The sequence below is a fragment of the Mangifera indica genome, chromosome 11, assembly GCF_011075055.1.
Source record: "Mangifera indica cultivar Alphonso chromosome 11, CATAS_Mindica_2.1, whole genome shotgun sequence".
NCBI lineage: Eukaryota > Viridiplantae > Streptophyta > Magnoliopsida > Sapindales > Anacardiaceae > Mangifera > Mangifera indica.
The window spans coordinates 7,561,897-7,589,588 of NC_058147.1; the positions used below are offsets into that span (position 1 = coordinate 7,561,897).

Genomic DNA, 27,692 nt, shown 5'->3' on the forward strand with positions numbered 1-27,692 from the left:
ATAATCTCCTCGTGCATGCTACATGTAGTTGAATGGATTAATTTTTAGCCAGTTGCCCTAATTTTTGTTGAATTGATTCTTGCTACATTAGTTTTCATATGTTTGGATTCTGTCATGTTCAATTGGGGATCATCCAGAATGTTGACATCTGTTGCTTGATCGGGAATATATCTTTCATGCAGTAAGAATCAATCAATGGCTTATATATTAGACAGCATCTGCAGCATACGTGTGCTTTAGTATTCATTTTTTTATAGCCATGGGTAACTCTAGATCTATTTTGAGTTGGGAGTTGGTCAGTGATTTTCATGTTTAGATCAGCTCTTCCAACGAATCGAAAATTCATTAAGCGTTAAGCAGTAGTCTGGTGAGCTTTTCGTATTTGCAACTTTCATAATAACTGACATATCGAAACCTTTTAACTATTGATCATGCCCTTAAACAACCTTTTTGCCTTGCATGCTCAGGTTCTACCAAAAATTGATGAAATCAAGCTGTTAGATTGAAATTTGGTAAGTGAAGAACAGACAGGATGATACCCCTTCTCCTCGTGTGTTTGAATTACTGGTGTTGTACCAATGAAAAATGTTTGTGATATACCTTGTTCATCTCATCGGCCTAGCTGATTTATGTGAAAACAAATGCTAAAACTCCTAAGACTATCTCTTCATCTCTTCGTCAGAGATAAAGAGATATGGAGAGGAGAGACGTTAGCCAATATTTTAGGTGGAGAGGGGAGGTCATCGGCATTAGAGATGGTGGTCGAAGGGAAGAAGGTTTGAAGGGGGGGAGGGGAGTGAGAGAGAATGTGATTTTTCAAAGTTAGAAAATTTAGATAAAAGTGAAATGTTTAATTTTTAAAACTTAAAAGGAAAATATAATAAATTTTATATTTTTTTATATTATTAGTAAAATAATATTTTACCTGTACCTCCGATAAAAAATTTTACTATAAATGAAACTTAAAGTTTTTCAAGTCCTGTAAGTTTAATTTTAAGAATACATTAAAACTTGGGTGAGAAATAGTCCTTTGGCCTTCTATTTACCATTGTTTTACAATAGACTTAATCCATTCTCAAAATTTGGAAAAGTCAGTTACTTGACTAATCAAATGCTGAAAATTAGAGAATTTAAATTTGCTTCTTCCAGTCTGCTTCATGAAGTCTTAGTTGTCTTCCAGAATTGATATATAATTTTAGTAACAAAAAATCGAAATTATAATTGGCTTAAACCTTCAGAAAGAAGGCCAATATAGTTTGCGTTTGGATTTATTGATGTGGAAGATATTAAGCTGTAATATTAGATAATTTGCATTTTCATCGGATAAAAAGTAAGCATTAAGTTCTTAATCCTGTGGGTTAATAAAATATGTTAGCTTCCATCAATCAAATTACAGAAAATTATCAATCAACAGCTTCGGTTAATTCAGCCACTCAGCAATTTGTCCTATATCTATTAAAATAGGTAGTTATCTGACCTTTACAAATTTTAAAGAATAATATTATACGTATCCATTTTAGTTATATAAATATATATACACTTATATATGTCATTACATAATTGATTATTGTTTTATCGTTAATTTAAAATCATCTAATCAAATAATGACACATATAAGTATTTACATATTTGTGTACATAAAATAGATATATATATATAGTTTTATTGAATTTTAAAATATTTTTATAGTTAAATAACAATGCCAAAGAAAAATGAGGGAAGTTAATTAAATTAATGTGTAAACACGAAATCAAGTGAAGAAGTATCAAGTTCAATCTATACTTAAAATGTGTAAACCTAATTCTAAAACATGAAATTCACGGATACTACTTGTTTTAATGCTGTTACTCATAAATGTAAGGTTTTAGAACACAGATAGGAAGTCAAAAATTTATTCTTTTTAATTTAATTGTTATTTTGGTAATTAAGTTGTGAATGTGGTTAGGATTGAAGATAATGGGGACATACCACATGAGATTGAATTTAGGAAACATAGTTAAAACACTATGCATTTTGACTATTGGTGTAGGTTACCAAATTGATACAGTTGTCAATTGGATAAACATTCATGTATGAACTAATTTGTTATTTTGGAAGGGTAAGCACAAAATTTAAAATATTGGGGGTTAAGGGCACTTTCCACTTGACACATACATATGCCAACAGTGTAGAGTCTCTGGTTTAGAACTGATTTGGCATGTTGGAAAGTAATTGTAAAAATATCACACCAATAGGGGGTTAAATGATAATGATGTTAAAACATGGGGGTAATTAAATTTCACGTCTTGGCTCATGGATGCCACAACCACATAAAATCTCATGTATAGACTTATTTGGTATTTGGGGGTAATTGTAACACCCACAAATACATCCTAACAGTATTTTGGTTGTTTTACATATTTAAATCCCTTAAAATTTAATATAAGAGTTTATGAACTATCGTGCATGGTGGATCATTTGTGAAATATGAATGATCACTCAAGGGTAAAAAAGTAAAGTTAATGCCATGAACGTCATGCATGTAAGACATATGGTCATTCATGAGCAAAAGTTATTAGATTATCATGGTTCAGACGAGAAGGAAATGCAATATTAGTGAATAAAACTGCTATGAACACCTATGCACGAAGGATGCAAAGATGTCCTGATGACTTGACTATGTGTAATAATACACTAATGAGATGAGTTTAAGTGTATGTTTGTCAAGAGAAGGGACAAGAGAGAGATGTTCTGATTACTTGAGTTGTGCACATGAATACACTAGCTAGAAAGAGAAAGGAACAATAAGATTATAATATGAGCTACTTGCATATGATGGTACTTGATAGGCCACCAATTTACTGAGTGTTTAGCATTCATGTATTCGTTTTGATTGTTTTAAAGGTAAGAGATGGGTAATGAGATTATAGAGGGAGTAGATGTTAGCTAAGCTAGATGCATGAGGGATATGAGATTTTTCATGTTTTTTGTTTTATGCATTTTGAGATCATTTATGTATGCACATTTACTATGTTTGGTTTGAGACCATCCATAGATTTGTTTTCAGAGCAATATTATGTGTACACACTTTTGGTATATAATTTAAGTATACAAATACTGTGTTATCATGTAATTGTATGTTATTTTATCTTTAATTCAAAATCATCCAATCACATAATGATATCATTTGTGTACCCAAATTATGTACTAAAAATATATATACATAGTTTTATTCTTGTTTTAATTTAGACACCTTTTGCATGCATTTTTAAGAAGTATTAATTCCATACCCATTTATTAACATTAAGTTATTTTCCATTGCATCAAAGTTTAAAATGTCATGACTTGATAAATATTAAGCTAGTACGTTCTTCATATATGTATTCTCTTCGATGGGTATATATTCATCTGAAGATGTGTGTTATAGTAATAGTAAATATCTTAGGGTTTCAAGAGTCATGATAGGGGTAAGAGCAATAATTTTAGACTAATTCTGGGTAAAGAAATTTTACTACTTGGTGTATGAATTTTTCTTTTTTTTAGTGATGAATCATATTTTAAGTTGAATCATCTTATATTTCTTATCTATTATTGTTGCAATATTGATAAAAACAATTGATGCAATTACCTTGGTTAGGTACATAAGACAATGAACTACGATAGAAGATAACTATGAACTATGGTCATTCACATTAGTGGTCTTGGATCTTGTTCAAAAACTATTGATTGATGTAACACTATAATCTATTTGATTGATTTTCATACAATTTCAACGCATGTGTAATGTATTGGATTGATGTAATTGTATAATTGGATAGTTTATATACAAAATATTGTAATAAATTATAAAATGAATATTGTTTTTGTATAAAATGAATGTAAGTAGTCTAACAAGGTAGATGACCACGAAGCATCAAATTTGCAAATTTGTCAAGGTGTTTGACAATGGCAAACCCAGAGATATAGTATAGAAGGGTCAAAATTAAATAAAAGTAATGATATAACGGGTCAATTAAGAAATAATAAAATATAAGAAAAGTCAATGCGAAATTTTAGGAATCATTTTGATATTTTAAATATATTAAACTAGTCGTTTTCAAAACTATAGGCTAATACTCATTTTTCTTATAAAGAAAGTAATTCAAAATTTTCAAACCGAAGGGAGATCTAGTAACCCTCCTTAACGCCGTCGGGTCTACCCTTAATGTTCGGTGTAAGCTTTCATCAAGTCATATATAGTGATAGATCATTCAACCAAAGTCAATTTCTCTATATATCGGAGGCTTATTCTTGAAGTTAACATGTATATAAGTGTACAAACAAAGATCTATTTTTCAATACCTAGCTAGATGAATATAAAACCTATCAAAACTATCATAAATATGTTGTTAGTTTAGCTAATACACTAAGCTCCAGGTAATGAAATACTAGTCCCTCTCTAACCACAGATGAAATACATAAGAATGTTGGGCTTTCTATACTTCATTCCCATGTGAACTTTATCACTAGTGGACTATAAAAAGATTTGGATGAAGATATAGTCAACGATTATCCAATTTTAAGTGATCGTTAACCTAGACAAGTGTTGGTTATGTTTCAAAGGGCCTAAATGAAAATTATATAAAAAATTGAACCTTATTGAATTAAAATCTAATAATGATATAATTCAAACTTACAGTGTCTATCAACCACAATCCAAGCATTAACAAAGGCGATTGAAAGCCAACTTTACACTGACATCAAACAATTTCAATGTCCTACTATTATTTTTCAATTTCATGCATCATCATTCCAATCTACCAATGTTGCATCCTTCAAGGTACAAAATGCAAGAGACCCATCCAAATGTGTAGTAGTTGCTTCTTAATTTTAATCGTTCTAATGTCTTAGTCCTTGGCTTAGGTCTTTGTTGTAAGGAACAATATAAAGGCTTCAGGTAAGTGGTTTCCTTACCATGCAATTATGTAATGTTTGTGTTGATCTAGGGATAATCCTTATGAAAGCATCACGTGTGCATGTGTATGTGTGTGTATAACAAATGTAACTTTTGTAAATCATCAACAAAATGCTCTATCCAACTCATTTGATCTTTTATTCCCCATTGATATAGACATCGATCTAAGATTGCACCATGGCGATGAGGTTATAAAACAATCATTCATGGCCTACCAGTATCCACTACATAGAAGTAAAAATAATATATACAATTGATTCTTCGACTACTAAATCACTCGTGTGATAAGCCTTAGATGTTCTCTTGTCCATAAAATGGAGATGAAGATGATTTTTATGTGGTTTTGAATCATTTGGGTGGGAGATCCTCTTCATTATACTTGTTATATTGATAAAAATTACCCCATTTTACCCCCTCTTAACGTGAAATGTTTATAATTATCTTTTACTATACCAAATCAATTCTAAACAAAAGATTTTACACAATTAGCATATCTTTATGCTAAGTGTTTGTTTTATTTGTAAAATCAAGTACCCCATGTTTTGAAATCATTACAATTGACCTTGTTATATCTATGTGCTAAGTGAAAAATTTTAAATAACCCTTAAATATTTAAATCCATGCACTTACACCCCCAAATAAAGCTAAATCAATTCATACACAATTGTTTATCCCCTTGGAATAAAATTATTCCAACTAGATAACTTACACGAGGTGACAAAATGCGTCAATATTGTGACAATATTTTCCAAATCAATTAGAAACTAATTCAATTTCATGCAAATAGGTCCCAACTGTCTTCAATCTCAACCACATTCACAACTCAACCACAATTCAATCATCAAAACAATAATTATATTCAAACCTAAAGCCAAAAACCATAGCTATAGTATAAAGCCTTCAAATCATGTAATACTTCTGCAAAACAATAATTTACTTATAAATATGTATAATTTAAGACTGAAACAATAAACTTTAACCCTTTTTCCCATACTTTAAATGAACATCAAGTCAAATTTGAGGGAAGAACTACAAAAAACATTAACAATGTCTAAGAAGACCGATTAGCTATGAAGATCGACAATGAACAAGAAATAAGATAAAGAAGAAAGTCGAGAGAATAGGAGACATTACAAATATTGATAGTGACAAAGGAGTATTGTTGGTTGGTTGGTATTTTGTTGGAAACATAGTCGGAATATTGAAGCGAATGCATGAAGATTTTAGACAGTTTGTGAAAATCCACATTGCATGTGGGAGCATTTTAGTCCAACTCTAATGTGATGGTTATGTGAGTACAAAATATGGAGTTGTGATTATACATGTATTCACCACTCAAATTTTGATTAATTTAATTAATTTCTCTATTAAAAAAAAAAAAAAACTATAATGTCATGCTACTGCAAAAGGCCTGTGCTTAATAATCTCAAAATTTTTTTAAAACGTTTTTAATCAAATTTCATCCTAAGATTTTCAAACATGCATAATCTATGAGATACTTTAATGTTAAAACTAGAAGCTATGTTACACCCATCATTTAGATGGTTCGTTTGAATTATGGTTAAAGCACGAAATATTATGTCCGTATGAACATGACTCAACCCTTATACCATCGATCTCAATTTTTTTATCATTGTCATTGTTATCATCATAATGTTCATCATTAATATTGCATAGTCAAGAAAAAATTAAATTGTAAATCTCTCAAAGGCACAGTGCATGTTGATAAGAGAGACTTTTATTTTTATGAATTTACTTGTGTTCAAACTCCTAATAATGTTGGATTAATCCTCAGCTCTAATGGTACGTTGAGTAAATATAATAATAAATAAATAATTAAATTGAGTAAAATCAAAGTCTGATTATTAAATTAGATCACAAATGTCAAATATTAGACCCTTTGCTTTTACGCAATATTAACATCTGATCTTAGTCTACTGGGCGCAACTGTGGTCGATGCAACAGAGTTCCTAAACCACCGCGACTGGCCAACAAACCGCGGAGACCGAGGGAGATAAGGCAGAGAGCAACGCGCAGGAGAGAAGAGAGCAAAAGAGAGTACACAGATGAGGATTTAAAGAAGAGCCATTTTGAGGTTTAGGAAAATAGTCAGTCTCTACAAAGTAAACCTTATGAAGAGCAAATAAAAAATAGTTTTAATTAATTGTTCAACCATTGCCTTTAAAACAAAATGCTGATTTAACACTGGACTCAGAAGATAACAAGCCGAAAAGCAGAAATCTTGGGTGTGCAACCTTGATGGTGATAAGAGAAGTCAAAATTTATGACTTTTGAGCTGAAATCCACTTCCACCACACACCCCATCTTCGTATCAAATTACCCTGAACTTCTACAGAAGTCGAGCTTTTCAACGCACCAAGAATAAAGGATATATCTGTACTCATCTTTTTTACCCTCCTGAATTCTGCAATATTGGATATAGCAACCCACCCTTGGCCATCCATCAGTGAGATCAAGTACGGGTCATCACGAAGATTTTCATCGCTGAAGTAGTATTCGATTTGCTTCCTGATGCTATCCTTCAAAGCTGCGGGTGGCATAGTGGCAGCTGGATTCATATGTAGAGCCAAATATGGAGACACATGGTTCATAGCCTGTGTAGGAAAGCCTGGAACAAGTGTATATCCACAACCCAGATCTCCAACATAATATCCTTGATCAATCCTGCCGATAGTATCAACAAGGGGAACATGAACAAAAGGTTGCACAAGTGTAGGATATGCACAGTAAGGCTGCCGGTAGGCAGCAGAATGAAGTTGAGGTAGATAGGGAAAAGGAACGGGGATATCTAAGTTACGACGAGCCATAAGGAACGCAATACAAATTAAGAATGTAGTGCCGGAAGAATTGTGTAACAAATGATTGAATTGAAAGGCTGAAGAGTGTAACGATTTTATAATGGTTCAATTCGAATCCTCTGGTGACTCTGATTTCATATAACTAATTCTAAAGGAATTCCTTTTCCTAAATGGACACTAATTTAATTTTATTCAAATTATTATTCACTGGAAAAATCCTAGAAATAAAAAAGAAAGACATCTGGCAATTAAAAAAAGTTTTTCAATTTAGCAGTTACGGGCAATAAATAAATATATATATATATAATGGTGACGAAAAATGAAAGTATAAACCAAAATTTATGATCTAACAACTAACAGGTATGGAAATAATTATAAATTGTTAATAGTTTAACTATGTGGCCATTTTTTTATTATAAAGAAAGAGCCGACTAATTTTATCAATTATGTGGCTGTATGATGAAGTAATCAATATTGATTAATTAATATAATTATATAAATTGTGATTATTAAATTCAAATACCGCGCAAAGTGAATAAAACCATTTATCTAAATGCAGATAATAATATAAAATCAATTTAGCATGGAGTTAAGAAAAGTGATGTAATCAGAAATAGTTTCTTTATGTAAGTAGCAGTTAATTGCATTAAGAGAGAACCAGTAAAGCATCAAAGCCATTATGATCATTGATTTAAACTTCATATTTTTTATATGTACTGAAAATAAAAATATATATATTAATCCAACACATTTTGAAATATATCAAATATAAGTACAATTAATTAAAAATTTAGAGGAAATTGATTTCTCTCATTTGCCGACTTGATTTGATGATAGATACAAAAAACATAAGTTTTTTTATTTATAAGTTGTTGTTGTTAATGTGTTATAATTGTAGAAGGGATAAAGAGAAGATCGAGAGAAGATCAACTCTTATTTATAAAGTTAATTATGAATTCCTATCAAAAGTATCATATTTATAAAGAGTTATCTTTTTTAATTATAAAGAGTCATTTCTTTTCATTATAAAAAATTATATGTTTTCATTGTAAGAAGTCAAATCTTTATATTAATTAATAAAATTTAGATATTAAAAATCTTATTAAGTATTAATTATTTTATCAAATAAATATCATTATACTTAATAAAATAAATTATTAATATCATGTGAGTCATAAATATTACATTCTCCCGCTTCACTTATATGATATTACTTTCATAATTTAATAAAAAGAACCTAATGTGCACACAATTTTTATGCCAAATCTTTCTTATATTGGTTATAACATTATATTATTATTAAATTGAAATATTAATATAAGTCATGGGGGTTATATGTCATTTTCTTAACACAGTACCTTCCATGTATAACAACACCAACTTTCAACTTAACATGGTCTTTAATAAAGATAATTATGATGGTTCAACTTTAATTTGCTTATTATAAAACTGTTTTTGTCAACATAATTCTGAAATAATTATATATACAAATAAAAAATATGAAATATTAGAAACACATAAATGAGTTCAAAGTGTATAAACTTAATATAAACATAATATAATATCATTAATGACCAATAATACCCATCTTTTCAACATGTTTATTAAATGTTTTGAGAGATACATAATCCTTTTGTTAAAAGATCTACAAGCATAAGATCAGCACTAATATATTCAATTAACACTCCTTGTTTTTTAACCTTTTCATTAACAACAAAATATCTTATTTTCGTATGTTTAACATTTTTAGAATACATGTTTTTAAGAAAAAAAAAAAACTATGGCAATGTTAGATTTTCAGTGACCTGACAATATTGTTAACAACTCCAAGTTTTGAAATAAAGTTTCACAATCATAATATATGAATAGTGGAAAACAACAATTGTGGAAGTTTTAGTATGACAACTTCCACTCTAATCATGCATTTTTTCACTTCTACTAATATTCAACAATTCTTGTATCAACACATCCAACATAGTCGGAATCTAAATATCCAATCGCCTCAAAATGAATGAATCTTCTATAAGTAAGCATGTTAACCTTAGTTCTTTACAAGTATTTTATAACTTTCTTTGCAGTTTTCCAATGATACAAACTTGAATTACGTTGATATCTCCCTAAGATTCTGACAACAAAACTAATGTCTCATCTAGTACAAAAATTATTTATTATGGGAATCCAATGGTTAAACATGGACATAATTAGACTTTATATTTTTTTTTTTCAAGTAAAAGTATGAGACTTACTTTTAAGTCTAAATATTTATTACATATATAGTCTTAACATATACCATCAGACTATCAGATGATCACATCTTATACTTCAAATAGTGGTTTTTAGTCATCAAGTTTGCATGGTTAGGAAACACGTATTTTGAAATATTGTTACATATTTTTATGAATCGGAATAAGGTATTACACGCATCTGTATGTAGTAGGAACCATTGGATTTGTTCCACGTGCCAATCCGAGTATCAAATAGCTCTCACACACCAGAAAGGGGTTTTCACACGCTCTCATGAGCCAAAAACATAGTCCCACATGTCGAAACAACATCTATATGTGCCTTCACGCGTTGACACACACCGAAATCGATCTTCATGTGTTGGAGAAGGGATCACACACGCTTCCACACATTGGTGAGAGACTTGTCATTGACCAAGGCCATTGATCGATCAATCGATGACTGATCAGCCATTGATTGTTGATCGGTCAACCAACCAGACAGGTGTTGATCGGTTTGGTTCAACTCAACTAACTAACAAGTGACCCATTGACCAATGAGTTTACATGACCTATTGACCAAATAGGTCAGACAAATAGGTTTTCTCAACCCACTTGCAACTCGTTAATAGTGGAAGAACCCTAAGATTGTCTTCATTCAATTCACCGATTCTGGCCATCAATCAAGTAGAAATCCATAGGGCTATTGAACAAAGAATGCCAACAGTCCTTATTGTACCAACTTTCGGTGTCAACGTTCCCAAAATATGAAGAAATGGCAACATGAACATCATGGCTTGGCTTAGTTTTAGCCTCTAATTTCATTGATTCAGGGCTCGTCTTGATGCGATTTTTAATTCCAATCATGTAAAACAATTTCAAGCATCATCCTAACATGTTTCTAACATCAATTTCATGCAATTTTGCTTAATTTAATTCGAACCCAAAATTGAAATTTTAATCAATTTTAATAAAAAAATCCAGAATGGCAGATGCAAAAGTTCACAGAATAATTGGCATAAACAACAACCAAACTTTGATACTAATATTGGAAAATAAAATGCCAAATTATATAAATCATAAAACTGTAAATTATGTATCCGGATTTCGTCGAATTTTTCGTTTGAATGATTCGTAGCATCCATTGCGTTATTATTAATCAATTTCTACAACAATTTATCCGAATACTGTGTTTCTAAATTCAATGATGAAGGAGATTTTTTGTTTTCTACTGGGCTTGCATATTGTAGGGAGGAAGGGAAAAGTTTTACGTATCAGTAGTAATAAAGGAGCGGCAGTTTTTGGGACATTTAAATGAGCAATACTATGTATACCTATTTTTGGTATATAAATATATACACACTCATATGTGTCATCATATGATTAGCTATTATTTTATTCTTAATTCAAAAAATCCAATCACATGATAATATATATAAATGTGTATATATTTGTGTATCCAAAATAGGTACACATAGTTTTATTGCATTTAAATATGTCCTCAACTGTTAAATAACTGTTAACTGTCACCTCTAAATGCCATTAAGACAGTTTATCCAAATAGGCTGAGTCAACTTATCATAAAATGAATCAAACTTAATATAATATTATATGTATTTATTATAAATATATAAATAAATATATATTTATATATATCATAATATGATTAGGTATTATTTTATTTTTAATTTAAAATTATCTAATTATATAATTATATACATAATATATATTTATTTATATATTTAAAATAAATATACATAATTTTATTAATTTTAAAATGCATTTTGATAAAATATGATTTGATTGAACGAAAGGTACACTAATTTGTTCAAACACTACAATGATTTAGAACATCTTTTCATGATTCAACAGTTGGATAATAATGCTGCATTATTAGTGTTCAACTGTAGAAGGATGTTTTTTCTGATTTTCATGTTGCATTATTAAACCACCTAAAAGTGCCATAGTCATGGCATCAATAATAAAGTAATTGCACTAATTACTGTAAGATGTTGTCTTCTAATAAACTTATTTTCTCTATTCCTCTTCGAATTCTTATCTCGAATTCAGGACCTGAGAGACTCCTATTGTTTTGCAAAAGAAAGTTATAAATAAAGCCAACAAACAACCAATATCGTTGGCTTTTTAGGCTGATTCAGAGACACCTCGTCAAAGGTAAGAAAATAATGGGCAAGTGACTACCCTTATGGTTCTTTATCAAATAGATAAACACAATTAATTTGTAGTGGGGGGATAACTTCACAAAAAGGGCATTTCTCCTGAAGCAATTTATGTAGACCACAAATCTCTCAAAGCAATTATATATTTTCTCAATCAATCAAGATATCATGACAAAAGAAAATCCTTGTTAGACAGATTTAAAGTAAATCAAGATATAATATGTAACTCTCGTATCTAAATTTATTTAAGTTAAAATTATTTTAGGTTCGTTCAAATTGAATTTATTTTCAAATTTAAATAAATTCAATTTGAATCTAACTCTAAATTCATAATTGACTATCTCAAAACAAACCTAGATATGACATTTGGTAGCAAACCAAGTTTCTTAACTAAGGAGGTCATTTGCCATTGATCAAATATTAAGCTTGGATTGGGTTATAAATTGAATTTTAAACTTATTCGTTAATAATATTAGAAATTGAATCTTAAATTCATTAATTAATAATATAAAATATAATAAAAAAAAGTAGTATTATATGTATAAACTTATACATAAATAATGATATATTATAATATGATTTACTATTATTTTTATCTCTAATTCAAAATTATCTAATCATATGGTGATATATAAATTTGTACATATTATTTATACACATAGTTTTATTGTAATAATATATATATATATATATATATATATATATATTTCAACAATCAAATAAATCTTAAATATCTATGTGTTGTGTGTTACACTTAACGAATATGAGAAGAGTAAACTACACTTTTGCATTCAAGGTCTAGCCTAAAAACATGTTTTCACTTCTGGTTGGCATAATAACATTTTCTCACTCAAAATCAAACTTTGTGAATAAAAATATATATATTATGAAGTAAAATTATCATTTTATCTTTACTATTTCATTTCTAAAAATTATCATATAACCTTAAATTAAAAAAAATTAAAAATAAACCTTTTAAATATCTAATATGTTGAGAGATAAAAGGTTTTTTTTTTTTTAAATATTAGGAATGTTAATGAAAATTTAAAGGGTTTTTTTAGAATTAAAAAAGTTTAGAGATTTTTAAATTTTTAAATTTTAATATGCCCCCTAGTAATCTAAAAAATGATAGTCACACATCTCTGAAGAACTAAATAAAATACAACAAATTAGATATGCAAGTATCATATCAAAACTATTAAGCATAATTAATTTTTAAAATATATGGTGAATATTATAATTTTGAGGGTTTTGAAAATTTGATAAAAGTTCAAAATTGTTTTTGAATTTTTTAAAAATTCATTATGTCCTTGGAGAGTTTCAAAAATGATAATTGCATTCCTTAAAACTAAACAAAACATAATAAATTAAGGATATAAATTTTATGTTACATACTTTGGGGTCAATATGGTGTTTTTAAAATATATGGGCATGAATAAAAAAAATTTTGAAGGAGCGGTGCTTTAATTTTAAGAATTTACTTGTGAGTTTTTAACCTTTTTAAAGGTTAAATCATCATATTTAAAATATTTGAATTTGATTTACAAGAGCATTATTTTTAATTTGTTTTTAAAATTATCAAATGGTAAAATTACTATTTATCCTTACATCGTTAAGTTTTTTTGAAATAGAGTTTATTTTTGGTGAAAAAGCTTTAATTATAACAACTAAAGGTACAAATGTTTTTATGTTTACCTTGGGTGGGAAAATGTAATTTACTCATAGGCCAAAAGACTTATTTCCACCCAAGGTTTAGTGTATTTTTAAACTTTAACCCGCAAGATTTCAAAAGTCAAAACACTCATCCATCATCCAACTTCCATTAAAATTCTTTATTTGTTGTAAGGTAAAATTATTATTTTATTAGTAATATTAAAATAAACAAAATTTAATTCTATTTTCTTTCAGATTTTAAAAACTAACAATTTCATCTTAACCTCAACTTTTTCAAGTTTGAAATTGACTTTTTCTCCCTTTCTAGGGTTTTTTCCTCTTCCCTCTCTAACCACTATCTTCGGCACTGGTGACCTCCTCCTCTTTCTCTGCTGTCGACTTCTGAAGATCAACAAACCTAGAGGAGAATCGATGAAGAATGAAGAACGAAGGGGGGAAGACGAATTGCAGCCTTAACGACGACGAACTGTTTTGTTTTTTGTCGATTTAGTTTAGAGAGAAGACAAATCACACGACGAAAGCTTCGTCTAAAGCTTATTCTCCTCGTTCAAAGTTTATTCTCCCCCTTTGTTCTTCGTCATTGTTTATCGCACTCCCCTTTGTTCTTCATCATTGTTTATCGCACTCCCCTTCGCTCTTCATTCTTCGTCGATTCTCTCTAAGTTTGTCGATCTTTATTCATTAGCGATAAAGGGAAAGAAAAGGAAGTCACCAGTGTCGAAGATAATGGCCAAAGAGAGAAGAGGACAAAACCTTAGGGAAGGGAAAAAATCACTTTTTAAATCTAGAAAAATTAATATTATAATAAAATTATTAGTTTCTAAAATATAAAAAAAATTAAATTAAATTTTATTTATTTTAATATTACTTAAAAAAATAACTAATAAAAAATTTAATAAAAATTAAATAATAAATAAATTTTTAAAATCTCATAGATCAAAACTTTACACTAGCGCTACTCATATAAGAAACTAGCGTTGTTCGTACATCATGATAACTTAACTCCCATGGCAAAGGGCTGGCTCTAACCCTACCCCAACCGAAAAACTAAAACCTCATAATTGTATTGTAGCCCACCGTCCATCCACATTCATCACATTAAATAAATTGTTGGACTAGTAGGTTTAGATTACACGTTTCGCCATTTTACATCACAACCATTTGGATTAAACAATCTACCACACAAAGCTAATGGTCCCATCCCCCACTCTGCTTTAACTTTCAATCATTCTCCCAATGATGATACGTGGCCAAACGATTTTGCTTCAATGGGGCCCATTAATTTCTTAACGCTTATCCATAGTCCTAACTCCTAACATTTTGGATATTTTTGGCGCTTCATTACAAGACAAAATACTGCTCATTTGGGATTTTTTTTTTTCTTTATATTTTTCTCTAAATTTGGTTGAGGCCAAAAGGACTACCAGCTATCCAAGATCTAACTTACTCTTAAAAATATATATGTGATATTTCAAAAATATAAACACTTATATATGAATTAATTTTTATTAGAATTTTTTATTAGAAATAAAAATATAATTATTATTTTAATATTAAACCCTAAAATCTTAAAAAATTATATCATTTTCCTTTTTTAGTTTAAAAAATTAATAATTTTTCCTTATAATTAAGTTTTAAAAAATTTATTTTTTTTTCACTTCTAAATTTCATCTCTACTGGCTTCAAAAATCTGACTATCGATCTTCTCCAACAAAAAATGACCCTTTGTCGTCTAAATAAATCTGAAAAATGCAACAAAGGATGATAAAGTGTCGTCTTTCGTCTGGACGACGAACGTCATCTCTCATAATCGAATCTAAAAGATGAAAAGAGTTAATTATCGATCAAAATGATGATGGCTAGAGAAAGAAAACAAACCCTAGGGGTGAAATGTTAATTTTTCAAACTTTGAAAATTGAGGTGAAGTGTTAATTTTTAAAATATGAGGGGAGGGAATAATATAAACTTTTAAGATTTTAAAGTTTAGTGATACAATAACTATTTTACCTTTATCTATAACCAAAAATTCTAATAAAAGTTAATTTATAAGTGAAGATTTAGATTTTTAAAATATCGTAAATATGTTTTTTAAATTGGATTAAAAGTTACGTAAAAAATAGTCATACCCCCTTCGGTTGAACATTGAATTTATAAACAACATATGCATTCCTCCTTAATTACACCTAATTTTCTAATAAATTATTCTTTATCTAATTTATGATCTCACAAATATTTTAAAAATTATAACATCATTTAAAAGTATGAGTTGTATATTATTAATATTCTAAATATTAAAAAATTTCATTGATGTGATTTGAAGTTGCCCACTATTTATTTGTTCTTAAAATGTGGTACCATATATTGCACATAAATGACATTGACATTTCATGTGCCTTTGCCGAAGGCTCATGTGCATCCGCATAATTAGGGACATCTATTCATATGGATTGAATGCATAAATAAAAAATAAAAAAGAATTTCACATTATTAGATTACTCAAAATTTTATATCCTTGCACTAAAAAAAAAATATCATAAATATCACGAAATGGTTCATTCTATAATATTGTCGAAAACTCGAAAGGGACATGACATCATTCTTATCCTCTCTCTTATTTGAAAATGATATTTCATGAAATATTTAATTTACATAATTAACCAAACACCTAAATCAAAAATAGTTGACAAAAAGTTTAAAATATATAAAAATTTATATTTTATTATTCATATTTATCATAATTGTGTAGCAATATGGGAAATCAAATATTTTACCAAGATAATCAAGTTTGAGTTTCACATTGATTTTTTTATTAACAAAATTAGGTATATTTATTTTAAACATATAAATAAAAATATATTTATATATGTTATCATATGATTAAAAAATTTTAAATTAAAAATAAAATAATATTTAATTATATAATTTTTTTTTTTTCTAAGAAACTGATTCATAATTTTTTATTAGTATTCTTTGTTATGATGATATATACCATATATATTTATAATTCAAGTAAATATGGAAGGGAGATATTAGTCTTGCCGACACAAGTTGCAACTGCCATTCAAAATGTGACCCTACCACCGTCCATTATATGATACGTGATGAAAAGAAGAATGGAGCAATCTCATCCTTGGCTTTTTAATCCTTTTTTATTATTTTTTTTTAATCCCAAAAATCCTGTAACCGATGCATTGAAATTCATGTCCTCTTTATGTGAAATTGTCAACTTAATTACCACATTTGTGTTGGTAGCAAAAGTCTTCTAGCACTTTATTGAAAGTTCAAAAAGGGGTCCATTCTCCATTTGTGAGATATAATATTGGCCAAAGGACTTAGTCTTATCCAAAGTTTAAGTTACTATTTATTATTTTTCAATATTTACTTGTAGATTATTAAAATTAATTTAATCAGTTAGTTTTAAAGAAAAAATCATTATTTAATCAATAATATATTAAAAATAATAAAACTTTATCTTATTTCTCATTTAGTTTAGAAAACTAACAATTTTTCATTAAAATTAAGTTTTAAAAAAATCACAATTTCCCTCTCAAAAGTTTCATTTTCAACCTATTCTTTTTCAGTGATCGAAATTCGATTGTGACCTCTTTTCTCCACCTTCGACCATGACTCCTTTCGTCATCTTCACCTCTAACGAAGACGAATTGTCTTTAACTAACAAAAACGAATCGTCTCTAACTAATGAAGACAAATCACCTTCATCTTTAGACGAAGACGCAAATGTCGATGATGTCTTTGTCTCTGACAAAGACGATTTGTCGAAGGTGGAGACGATGGAAGGAGTCATGATCGAAGGGAGGTCAGCGACGAAGAAGAGAGGTCACGGTCGAAGGGAGGTTGTCGGAGAAAAATAGGTTGAAAATGAAATCCTTGGAGGGACAATGTGATTTTTTAAAACTTAAGTCTAAGAGAAAACTGTTAATTTTTAAGATTTAAGAAAAATAAAATAAAGTTTTATTTTTTTAATATCACTAGTTAAATGATAATTTTATCTCTAGAATTAACAAATTTTGTTAACTTTAATAATTCATGGCTATATATTTTAGAAAATAATAGGTGAAAACTTAAGAAAAGAACAAACTTCGGATGGGAATAAGTCCTTTGGTCCATAATATATTCTATATTTTGTTTCATAAAATTCATCTTTTTAGGAGTTTGTTTTATCTATACCTATCAAATAGTTAAATATCAAATGTCTTTGACCATATTTTTTTTTTTTAACAATCAATCACAAACACTCTGGAGGTGTATACGATTCAGTTTGATACAGTTTGAGAGTATTTTCAAACAAAACCGAAAAAATGCTTTAAAATTTTCAAATCAAATAAAACTAAAAAATACGGTATGATCTTATTTGAATTATGGTTTAAACTGATTAATAAAATTAATTGTATTATAATTTTTTTAGAACATAATATAAACAAGTATAATAAATACGAAATATATATATATTATATATATATATATATATATATATATATAAAATATACATGTTAAAAAATAATAAAACAAATATGAGAAAAATAAATTATACACTTAATTGCTTATTTAAAAATTTTATCAAATATAATTATATATACGTATTTTAAAAAAATACAGTTTACAGTTTAGTTATATTTAAAAACTGTCCAAACTAAAAAAAAAACGGTTTGAAAATTTTCTAATTCAAACTAAATTGTAATTTTGTAGTGGTTCAGTTTTATAATTTGAATAGAATTATGTATACATCTACCATACTCTTGTGAAATTAGTCTAATAACCCGTCATTACGATCTCTCACTTTAATACATGCATATTTAAAGGTGGTATTGTGTGTACTTAAGTCCATCTATGAGAATATAGAATGGAATTTGGATCCCCTGGACTTGCGCCTGAGATTCGACACTTTAACACATTGTTCTACCCAAAGTCGGTAAACAAAGTTTATCTTTAAAAGCATGTAAATTAATTTTGGGTATGGAATGATTGATTATAATTAAATTTGATGAATAGCTACGTATACAGGCCAAATTTAATTAAAAATAATAATACTTTGATTAGTTTGGTAATTATACATTTAGCAGTAATACAATTGCAATTTTGAAGTGATATTCCACACATAAAAGGGCGATTATCTACTAGTGTGATTGACGGTCACAAATAATGGCAAAATCCCAGAAAATACTGTAAAACAAAAACTCCGATAATGTTATTTAATAGCTTTTGGATTGCGACGCTTGAACTTGATAATCTCTCAAGAATTAACGGATGTAATTAACCCATTAAAAAGGATGTTCTAATGATCAAACAAAAGCATGCATCAAATCACATGTAAAAACGAGGCCAAATGACTATGTCCCACCCAAGGTTTGATGTAACTCCAACCTCCCACCCCAAAATATTGAAAATTCAAACCTCACCCATAGATAGTTAAAATTAATAGAAATAATTAGTTTTATGGATAAAATTATTATTTAGTAATATATTAAAAATAATAAAACATTATCCATTCCCTTTAGGTTTAGAAAACTAATAATTTTTTTTATAATTAAACTTTAAAATATTATATTTGTCTCTATGATTTCTTTCTCTCTTTTCTGACGTCAAAACTAGCAAAGTTTGCTCTCCTTCTTCTTTTCCAATGCCTCTCCAACCTCTCGGGCGAAGACGTCTCCTTCATCCAGTGACAAAAATGATTCATTTTTGTCTAAAGATGAAAACGATTCACAGTGAAGGAAGACACCAAAGAGATGCTGAAAAATGGGAGGGAAAGAGAGACCAGCCAGTTCTGAAGTCGGAAAAGGGGAGGGAACAAAACCCTAAACCTTAGGGAGAAAAGAAAAGGTTTCAAAGTTTAATTTTAAGAAAAATTATTAATTTTTTAAATTTAAAGAGAAATTGATAATGTTTTATTATTTTTAATATATTATTAATTAAATAATAATTTTATTTTTAAAATAAATTATTTTTATTAATTTTAATAACCTATAAATGAAAATTTAATTTTTGATAGTGATTGAATAAGAGGTGCGCTTGCATGTGCTTAGGTGGGAATATGTCTTTCGGCCTAAAAACAAACTATGTCGACCATCTCATGTCCACTTATTAAGGACACACAAGTTCTTGAGGTCCAATTAATTTCCCTGTTTGAAAAGAAACTTGAATAACAAATATTTCAACAATTTCAAATTTTTTAAAAATTAAATTAATCAAACCAATCATATTATAAAATTAATTAAAATTAAATGCCGACTTAAAAAATATATATTAACTGTCACCAACTGTTCACAATGGCAAGATAATAAGTCTGCCGAGTTTCCCCCCAACACTTATAAATACCCTCACTTCCCCCCAGCCACTCACCACACAAATCTCTTATAATATTTACTTTGTTAAAGTTCTCTTTTGCTCTCAAATTTTATCTCACCATGTCGGAGGAGAAGCACCACCACCACCACCTCTTCGGCCATCACCACAAAGACGAGGACAAACCAGTCGAGGAAGGCGTCGTCTACTCCGAGACCACCGCCTACAGCACTGATACTACTTATGGTGGCGATGGACCCACCGCCTACTCCGAAAATACTTACGGTACCGGCGTGACCACTGCCTACTCCGAGACTGCTTATGGAGAGAAGCCGCCGCGGTCTGACTATGATGATCAGCGCAAGGAGGAGGTTGATTACAAGAAGGAGGAGAAGCACCACAAGCACCTTGAGCACCTAGGCGAGCTCGGAGCTGCTGCAGCTGGTGCTTACGCTTTGGTATAATAACTTTCAATTACTTCACTATTTTCCTTTTCCTATAACCAGAAATCTCCTGACTTTTGTTTCGCAAAGCCGGCTTTGGTTATAATACTTTTCACATCACTAGATAAGATTCAATAGAGATTAAAGTAAGTAATTATAAAAAATATTTGTAGCCTCAACGTATAGCTTAACTGCTAAAAGTTGAAGACTCCCTTCACAAAGCCCAAGAAAGAGCAAGGATTTGAGACTCACTAGTCCAAAATAAGTTGAAACTTTTGAATTACTAGGTTTTGGCTCGGATGGATTCCTCCTCATAAAATATATATACATATTTGTAGGCAAAAATAATATAGTGATCATGGGTATATATGTTTTATTTGATAATTGATTTATTAAATTATATTGAAAATATTTCAGCATGAGAAGCACAAGGCGGGGAAAGATCCAGAGCATGCACACAAGCACAAGATCGAGGAGGAGATTGCAGCGGCAGCAGCCGTTGGAGCCGGAGGATTCGCCTTCCATGAGCACCATGAGAAGAAAGAGACCAAGGAAGCAGAGGAAGAGGCTCATGGCAAGAAGCACCACCATCTCTTCTAAGTGTTGCTTGCTTGCTTGCTTCTTGAATAATTATAGTAATTATGTCTTAATTTCCCGGACTTTGTGTTTATGTTTGTTTGTTAATTACGTAATGTATCAGTAAGCAGCTGCCCTAAATAATTTGTGAGTGTGGGTGACTTTGTGGGTGGTTTGATAATTTGCCCTTTGTCATGTAATGCTTATAATAATGATGTTTGAGATGTTTTTATTACATAATTACATTTGACTTCTTATCTCATTTCATCGCTCTACTAAGGCCAAATCACAAAGTCCCCCCCAAGGATTGATGAAATCACTTTTTATCTGTTAGGTTTGAAAAACGTAATTTTCTATCTATTTGTTAAATTTTTCAACAAATTTTGTTAACTTTTTTTATAAATTACTAAAAGACAAAAAGGTTCACAACCTAAATAAAATTTTATTAAATAATTTTATACCTTAATTTATGTTTATTTCAATTAAAAATAATAAAAAATATATTAATACAAATATAGATAGAGATGTCAAGAATGTGTAATCATATGTTTAGAGATAAAATATAATTTTTAAAAATATTAGAGAGGTTAATAAAATTTTTATGAGGGTTTTTTTAATTTGACAAAAGTCTAAGGGTGTTTTTATCATTTTTTAAATTTTAATATATTTTTCAATAGTTTCAAAATTGATAATTATACTATCAAAATACACAAGAAATTAGGGATATAAATGTTGTATTACAAACTTTTAAGAATATATTATAAGTTCAAAATATATGGGATGAATACACTAATTTCCTAAATAACTTAGCAAATTTTTAAAAAATAACATTGATACACTTACAATATATTTTTATTATAATATTTGAATAAAATAACATAAATACTCTTTTCACTGTTAAAATTAACAAATGATTTTGACAAATAAGTAGAAAATTGATTTTTTTCAAACTTAACGGGTGAAACATCATCAAACCTTGGGTGGAAGATAGTCATTTGGCCAATACAACATTGAAGTTAATAGCTATTTTCAATACAAAAGAGAGTGATTAGATATTTATATATATATATATATATATATATATATAGAGGTATAGTGTCATGACTTTATTAAAATTGAGTGGTGGACCATCCAATTTCATCGATGAAACAATAAAATTATAGTTGAAATAGAAACATGAATCATGTGATTTCACCAAATGAACCAAATTTTAGTTAAGTGCCCTAATTAATTATAGATAATATTATATGTACTCATTTTAAATACATAAATATGTATATATTTATATATATTATCATATGATGGTGTATTATTTTATTATTAATTTAAAATCACTCAATCATATGATGACACATATAAATATGTATATATTTATGTACCCAAAGTGGGTTACATAGTTTTATTGATTAATTATATCAAAATGCAAAAACATCTCAATAATAGATTAATTAATTACCCCTTTTAATATTTATAATAAAACTATATGTACAACATTATATATAAATAATAATATGTTATTATATAATTAAATATTATTTTATATTTAATTTAAACTACTTAATCACATAATAATATATCATTATTTTTATTTAAAGTTATACATATTATTTATACATATAATATTATAATTAGATGTTAACTAGGTGTAGCCTTTAGTACCATCCATTAATCATAATCATATCATATCCTATTATCCAAATTAAGCAAAGATCAAACTCCACTCAGTTTTAGTAAATTTTTAATTATTATTTTTACTCTGAATTAACCTTTAATATTTTTTTCTAACTTATTAGGTTTGTTAATAATAAAAGAGTATGATAATTTTATATTTATTAATGATAAGATAATAAATAATATGGATAATAATTTGATTATTATCTTTATTTTAAATATTAAAAAATTATCAAAATAATTTTAATTTTATTATAATTTTATCTTTATCTATTAATTTTTTTAAAATTAAAACATTATTTATTTTAATTAATATAACAAATAATAAAATATATATATTAAAATAATATATCTATTAATATTTAAATAAAATAATATTTTATTATTATTTTCGATTAAATATAATATTTTTTATATTTATTAATTTTTATTAAATATAATAATAATTTATCATTATAATAATTTTTTATACTTGATAATATCTAAACTAAATACACTTTAAGCGATGCTTATCCCGTTTTATGTTTACTAAATTCGCTTTACATGGATAGAATCCGTGAATTGCTGATGATGATTTTAATATTATTGGTTCAACATCTCCTCGAAATCTGATTGACGTTGGAGATGACATTTGAAATTAATGCAAAGAAAGCTTTGCAGGTTCCTGTCACTGCCAATCCCAATTAGTGACCCACTTCACCCAATCAATCGTCCTTTTTGTTTTTGGATATTCTCTCCAGATGCCCTACTCTTGCTTTCTCTTTTAAAGCTCATTAGGGATTATTTGGTTTTCAAGTTTCAATAATTTACTCTAATTTTAAGGAAGGTAAAAATAAATAAATAATTTAAAGTTTGATAAGTATTAAATAATTAAAAATTAAAGATAAAATAATATATAATTATATAATAAAATATTGTTATTTATATAAAAAAATTTATATATAATTAATATATATAATTTTATTATCAGAATTTAATTAATTTTGTTAAGGTTTCTCTATTTTTATGTCTACAATATTATTATTAGTTGACTATAGAGATATTATAAAGTTGTAATAGTGAAACAATAGTATTTGTATCTTTTTTGAAAGTTGTTTCCCTTTTTTATTCTTTTGACTATTAAGGTTTTACAGTAGTAAAAGTTAATGTTGCATATGCAACTAAGATAAAATTGAAGTCAGTGGCTTGATGGACATGGTCATAGTTTCGATATAATAGAAAAGTAATTACACTTTAATTGTGATTGTCAAAAGTGAGTGGAGTAATTTCTTGATAATAAGAAACAATTATTTAATGTCTAATAGATTATGAAAGTCACAACAAATTTAGTCCATGTTTCTTACTTTTAGGTTTATAGAAGAAACTATGTCTTGTACACACTTTCCCTATAGGTGAGTAATGTTTGTTTGCTGGTCATTGGTCGCCACTAGAAGTCGTACATATGAGTTTACCTAAAGAGTTTTAACCGTATAACAATTTACCCTAGTTTTTAGAGTGCACTATGAAAACTTTTGCCTCTTTTACTTGAATAAACACCATATGGACAACCAAGATTTTGCAATTGTTAATATGGTTGTAGGTATTAAGCATTTAATGTGTCGCATGCTCAAGCTATGTGCCTATCAAATCAATTCAAAAGTCATGATATCTTATAGGTTACATCCATTGTCAATGGTTGGATAGTCAACATGTGTTTTAGTGCTATTTTGGATGGTTCATATCACTTTTAGCTTTTGCTTAAAATGCTCACAAGAAAGTTCTTTCGTGCATTTCTTCTCAAAAATTTTTCAAGGTTAGACTTTTCTACTTTTTTTCATTAGGTTGTTGAGTAAAGCTTCTAGTGAAGTTAGTTAAGGTTTACTTTTTAGGATGTTGAGATGGTCATCAAGTAAAGTCTGAGTTGATTGATAGTCATATATCTTTGTGTATTTCAAATGTCTTCTAAGAGCTCTAATGTTGATGGTATGTGTTTCTATATTAAGTCAAAAGACTCACTATCTGAGGAGAAATCACACTTGGCACATAACAGAATGAGGGCTTCAAGGTGAGTCACACTGAAACCTCCTATAAAAGTGAATCTTAAGGCCCAACCTAATAGGACCATACCCAATGAAGAGTGGGTGAAAGAGAATGTCCTTTTGGATTGAGTCAATGTAGCCTTGACCCATGTAAAGGGTGGTGAGGCGTTATTTTTGTGACCCTCTTAGTTCGAGTTAAAGAGTGTTATGGGTTATCCATATATTTATGATATTCAATCAAGTGTTTGTATCATCATTTTTTAATGGATAGGCAACACTTCCAAAGGCAATCTTGAGATATAGGGTAACCTTACCCTTGCACTTATTCATTCAAGCAGTGTTTGACATGTTCAAGGTCGTTTCTTTCTAACTACCCCTAAATGCATATCAATGTATCTTGGGATTGTATATCTTGTATCGTCTGTTTGGGATAGGCAAAGCTACTACAAAAAAGCTTATATACCTTTATATCTTGAAGGAGAATCCCAAGGCACCAAAGTTTTTATCTTGTCCAATTAGGCAGTGAAGGACTTAAAGGGACTCACCCACATGAAGATAAGATGGGTGACTGGAAGAGCAAATATTTTTTTCCTTTACTCCTAAGGTGGACAGTTTCAAGAAATGGGTAGGTCATCCGAGGATAGTCTTGTTTTCCTTTTGACTTGTTTATGTAGGTTGTTCATATTTCTTGTTTCTTTCTTGTAATTAAGCACTTGAAACCAACCTTAACTAATTTCCAAAATGAACAGATTAAGAAATTTTGTGAGCTATCTAAGGATAAACATGACCTCGATAAGCTTATCGTTGACAAAATCATTGGGCACTCAAACTTATTATGGCTACGAATGAGTTCACATTTAAACTATATTTTATCCCCCCCCCCCCCCCCCCCCCCAACTATGTCATTGTCATTAAATTTTAATTCATTGCAATCCCAATACTACCCTAATTTCAATTATGTGCATTTTTTGTAGGAAAATATGGTAGATTGAGATTGAAACGAGAACTTTGCAAATCATGATAGATCATAGAAAGTTAGTGAAAAAGAGCATTCAACCAGGGGAATAACCGTTCTAGTTCAATGAATGATCATTCATGTCAAAACCCCAAAAACTCCAAATTGGGCAAAATGTCTAAAGAGCAAATGACTGGGTCATTCTCAACCATGAATGATCAAGAAAGCTAAAAGGAACAAGTGTTCAAAGTTGTACCAAAGAGAGCCAAATAGCTCCACAAACAATTAGGAAAAGCCATGCAAAATGGGTAGTTGTCCAAAACGGATGTTACAAAGTGTAGAACAATCGTTCCATCATTTCTGTATATTGGACAATTGTGATTTTTCTTAGACATGAACAATAGTCTATTTTGATCTAGGTTTTTTTTTGCTTTGAATAATCTTGAATCTTTGAACTCCATATCAATTTTTGAGTGTGGAAAACATTCAAGGAAGGCTAAATCTCAATATTTCAACTCATGGGTGACTGAAGGAAGTCCTTGTTTGTGGTCTTTTGCCTAAGTTTTTGAATATTTTGTTTGTGAATGATGGATTTATTATTTTAGTTCATTGATTTGCTGTATATAGTCATGAATAGATAAGCTTCTTATAATATAGTCATGTATAAGTTGATCTATGAAATATATTATGATTGATGAATTTTTGGATTATGTTAACTACAAGATAATAACTTTAATGCTTGCAAATGTTGGGTTGCCATTTGCAGGATTGGATGTCTAGTTTTGAGATTGAGAAGAGATAAACTAATTTTAGCATCAATTTTATTTTATACCATTAAATCAAATAGATTAGAGATAGAATTTGATTTCTTTGTGCGGTACTATTTTATTAATAAGGTGAACCATAAATCTCATGTGTTTTGTTATTTAAATTTCATGAAAATATAGGAAGCTATTAAACACACACAAAAAGCATTATAGACACAAAGAAAGGGAAGATGGGGAGGAGAGAAAAGGAAAAACAAAAAGAATACTAAACACAACACATAACATTTTGTATCATTCAATATTATACTCAAGTTAGTGAAAACAATATGGATCTAAACATTGTGATCATTAGACTAAACTATATAAAGGCTCTTATGTTACGTTTATTTCTTTTACCCATCTTAACTCCTTTTTAAACACTCTCGCAAGTCTTCTCAATAATCTGTCTTGCGTTAGTTTTTAAATTAAATACATGAGTTGATAAGGAAAAATTGCATCAATAATACCAATAAATTTATAGTTTAGTGGTTGGTTCGATGTTTATCTCTTGAAAGGATAATCAAATTAATTTGAAAACATGAACAATTTGAAAACACCAATACTTGCCTTTCCAATTTGAAGTCTACCAATATGGTTCTTATCATAAATGCACCTATTAATATATTGTAAGCAAATTAGTTTTTTTGTTTAATTATATATATTAATTGTAACATCTCTGGTTTAATATTTCAGTTAATTGTCAAAATATTATCCATTTTGGATACACACCCTATCATGGTTTTGTTTTTGAATTTTATAACTCAAAACGCGTCTTAATAACTTAAAAAACGTACACACTATTTAACCAATCAAATCTTCTCATTCATAACCGATTTGGGATACACACATGTCCAACATCATATTTTGCAGATATGAGATGTGCCAAAGAGTTTCACATTAATTTAAGGCAAATTATTAAGTTTCATATCCGAAATAATAATTAAAATTTTAATAACGAATATATTTTTACAAAGTGAAATATCTTTAGTCTAAGTAATGGAGCCCTAATTAGAATTAAGTTGGGCCTTAATTATGGGCCGATATAAAGTAACTTATACACGGCGGCTCTTCTTCCCAGTTCAATTAATCAAT

The 27,692-nt window shown here is 28.7% G+C and overlaps 1 protein-coding gene across 1 annotated transcript; it reads left to right on the plus strand.

Annotated features, from left to right (window-relative positions):
- Positions 1–20,161: 20,161 nt before the first annotated feature.
- On the plus strand, positions 20,162–21,390 carry LOC123229774 (abscisic stress-ripening protein 3-like). Its single transcript, XM_044655721.1, has 2 exons — positions 20,162–20,589; positions 20,992–21,390. Exons 1-2 carry the CDS (start codon positions 20,254–20,256, stop codon positions 21,172–21,174), a joined length of 519 nt encoding a protein of 172 aa, XP_044511656.1. The 5' UTR covers positions 20,162–20,253; the 3' UTR covers positions 21,175–21,390.
- The last annotated feature ends 6,302 nt before the right edge of the window (positions 21,391–27,692 follow it).

Coding starts and splice junctions, on each gene's coding strand:
- LOC123229774 (XM_044655721.1), top strand. CDS start 20,254: ATGTCGGAGGAGAAGCACCACCACCACCACCTCTTCGGCCATCACCAC. Junction 20,590..20,991: donor CAGCTGGTGCTTACGCTTTG/GTATAATAACTT, acceptor AAAATATTTCAG/CATGAGAAGCACAAGGCGGG.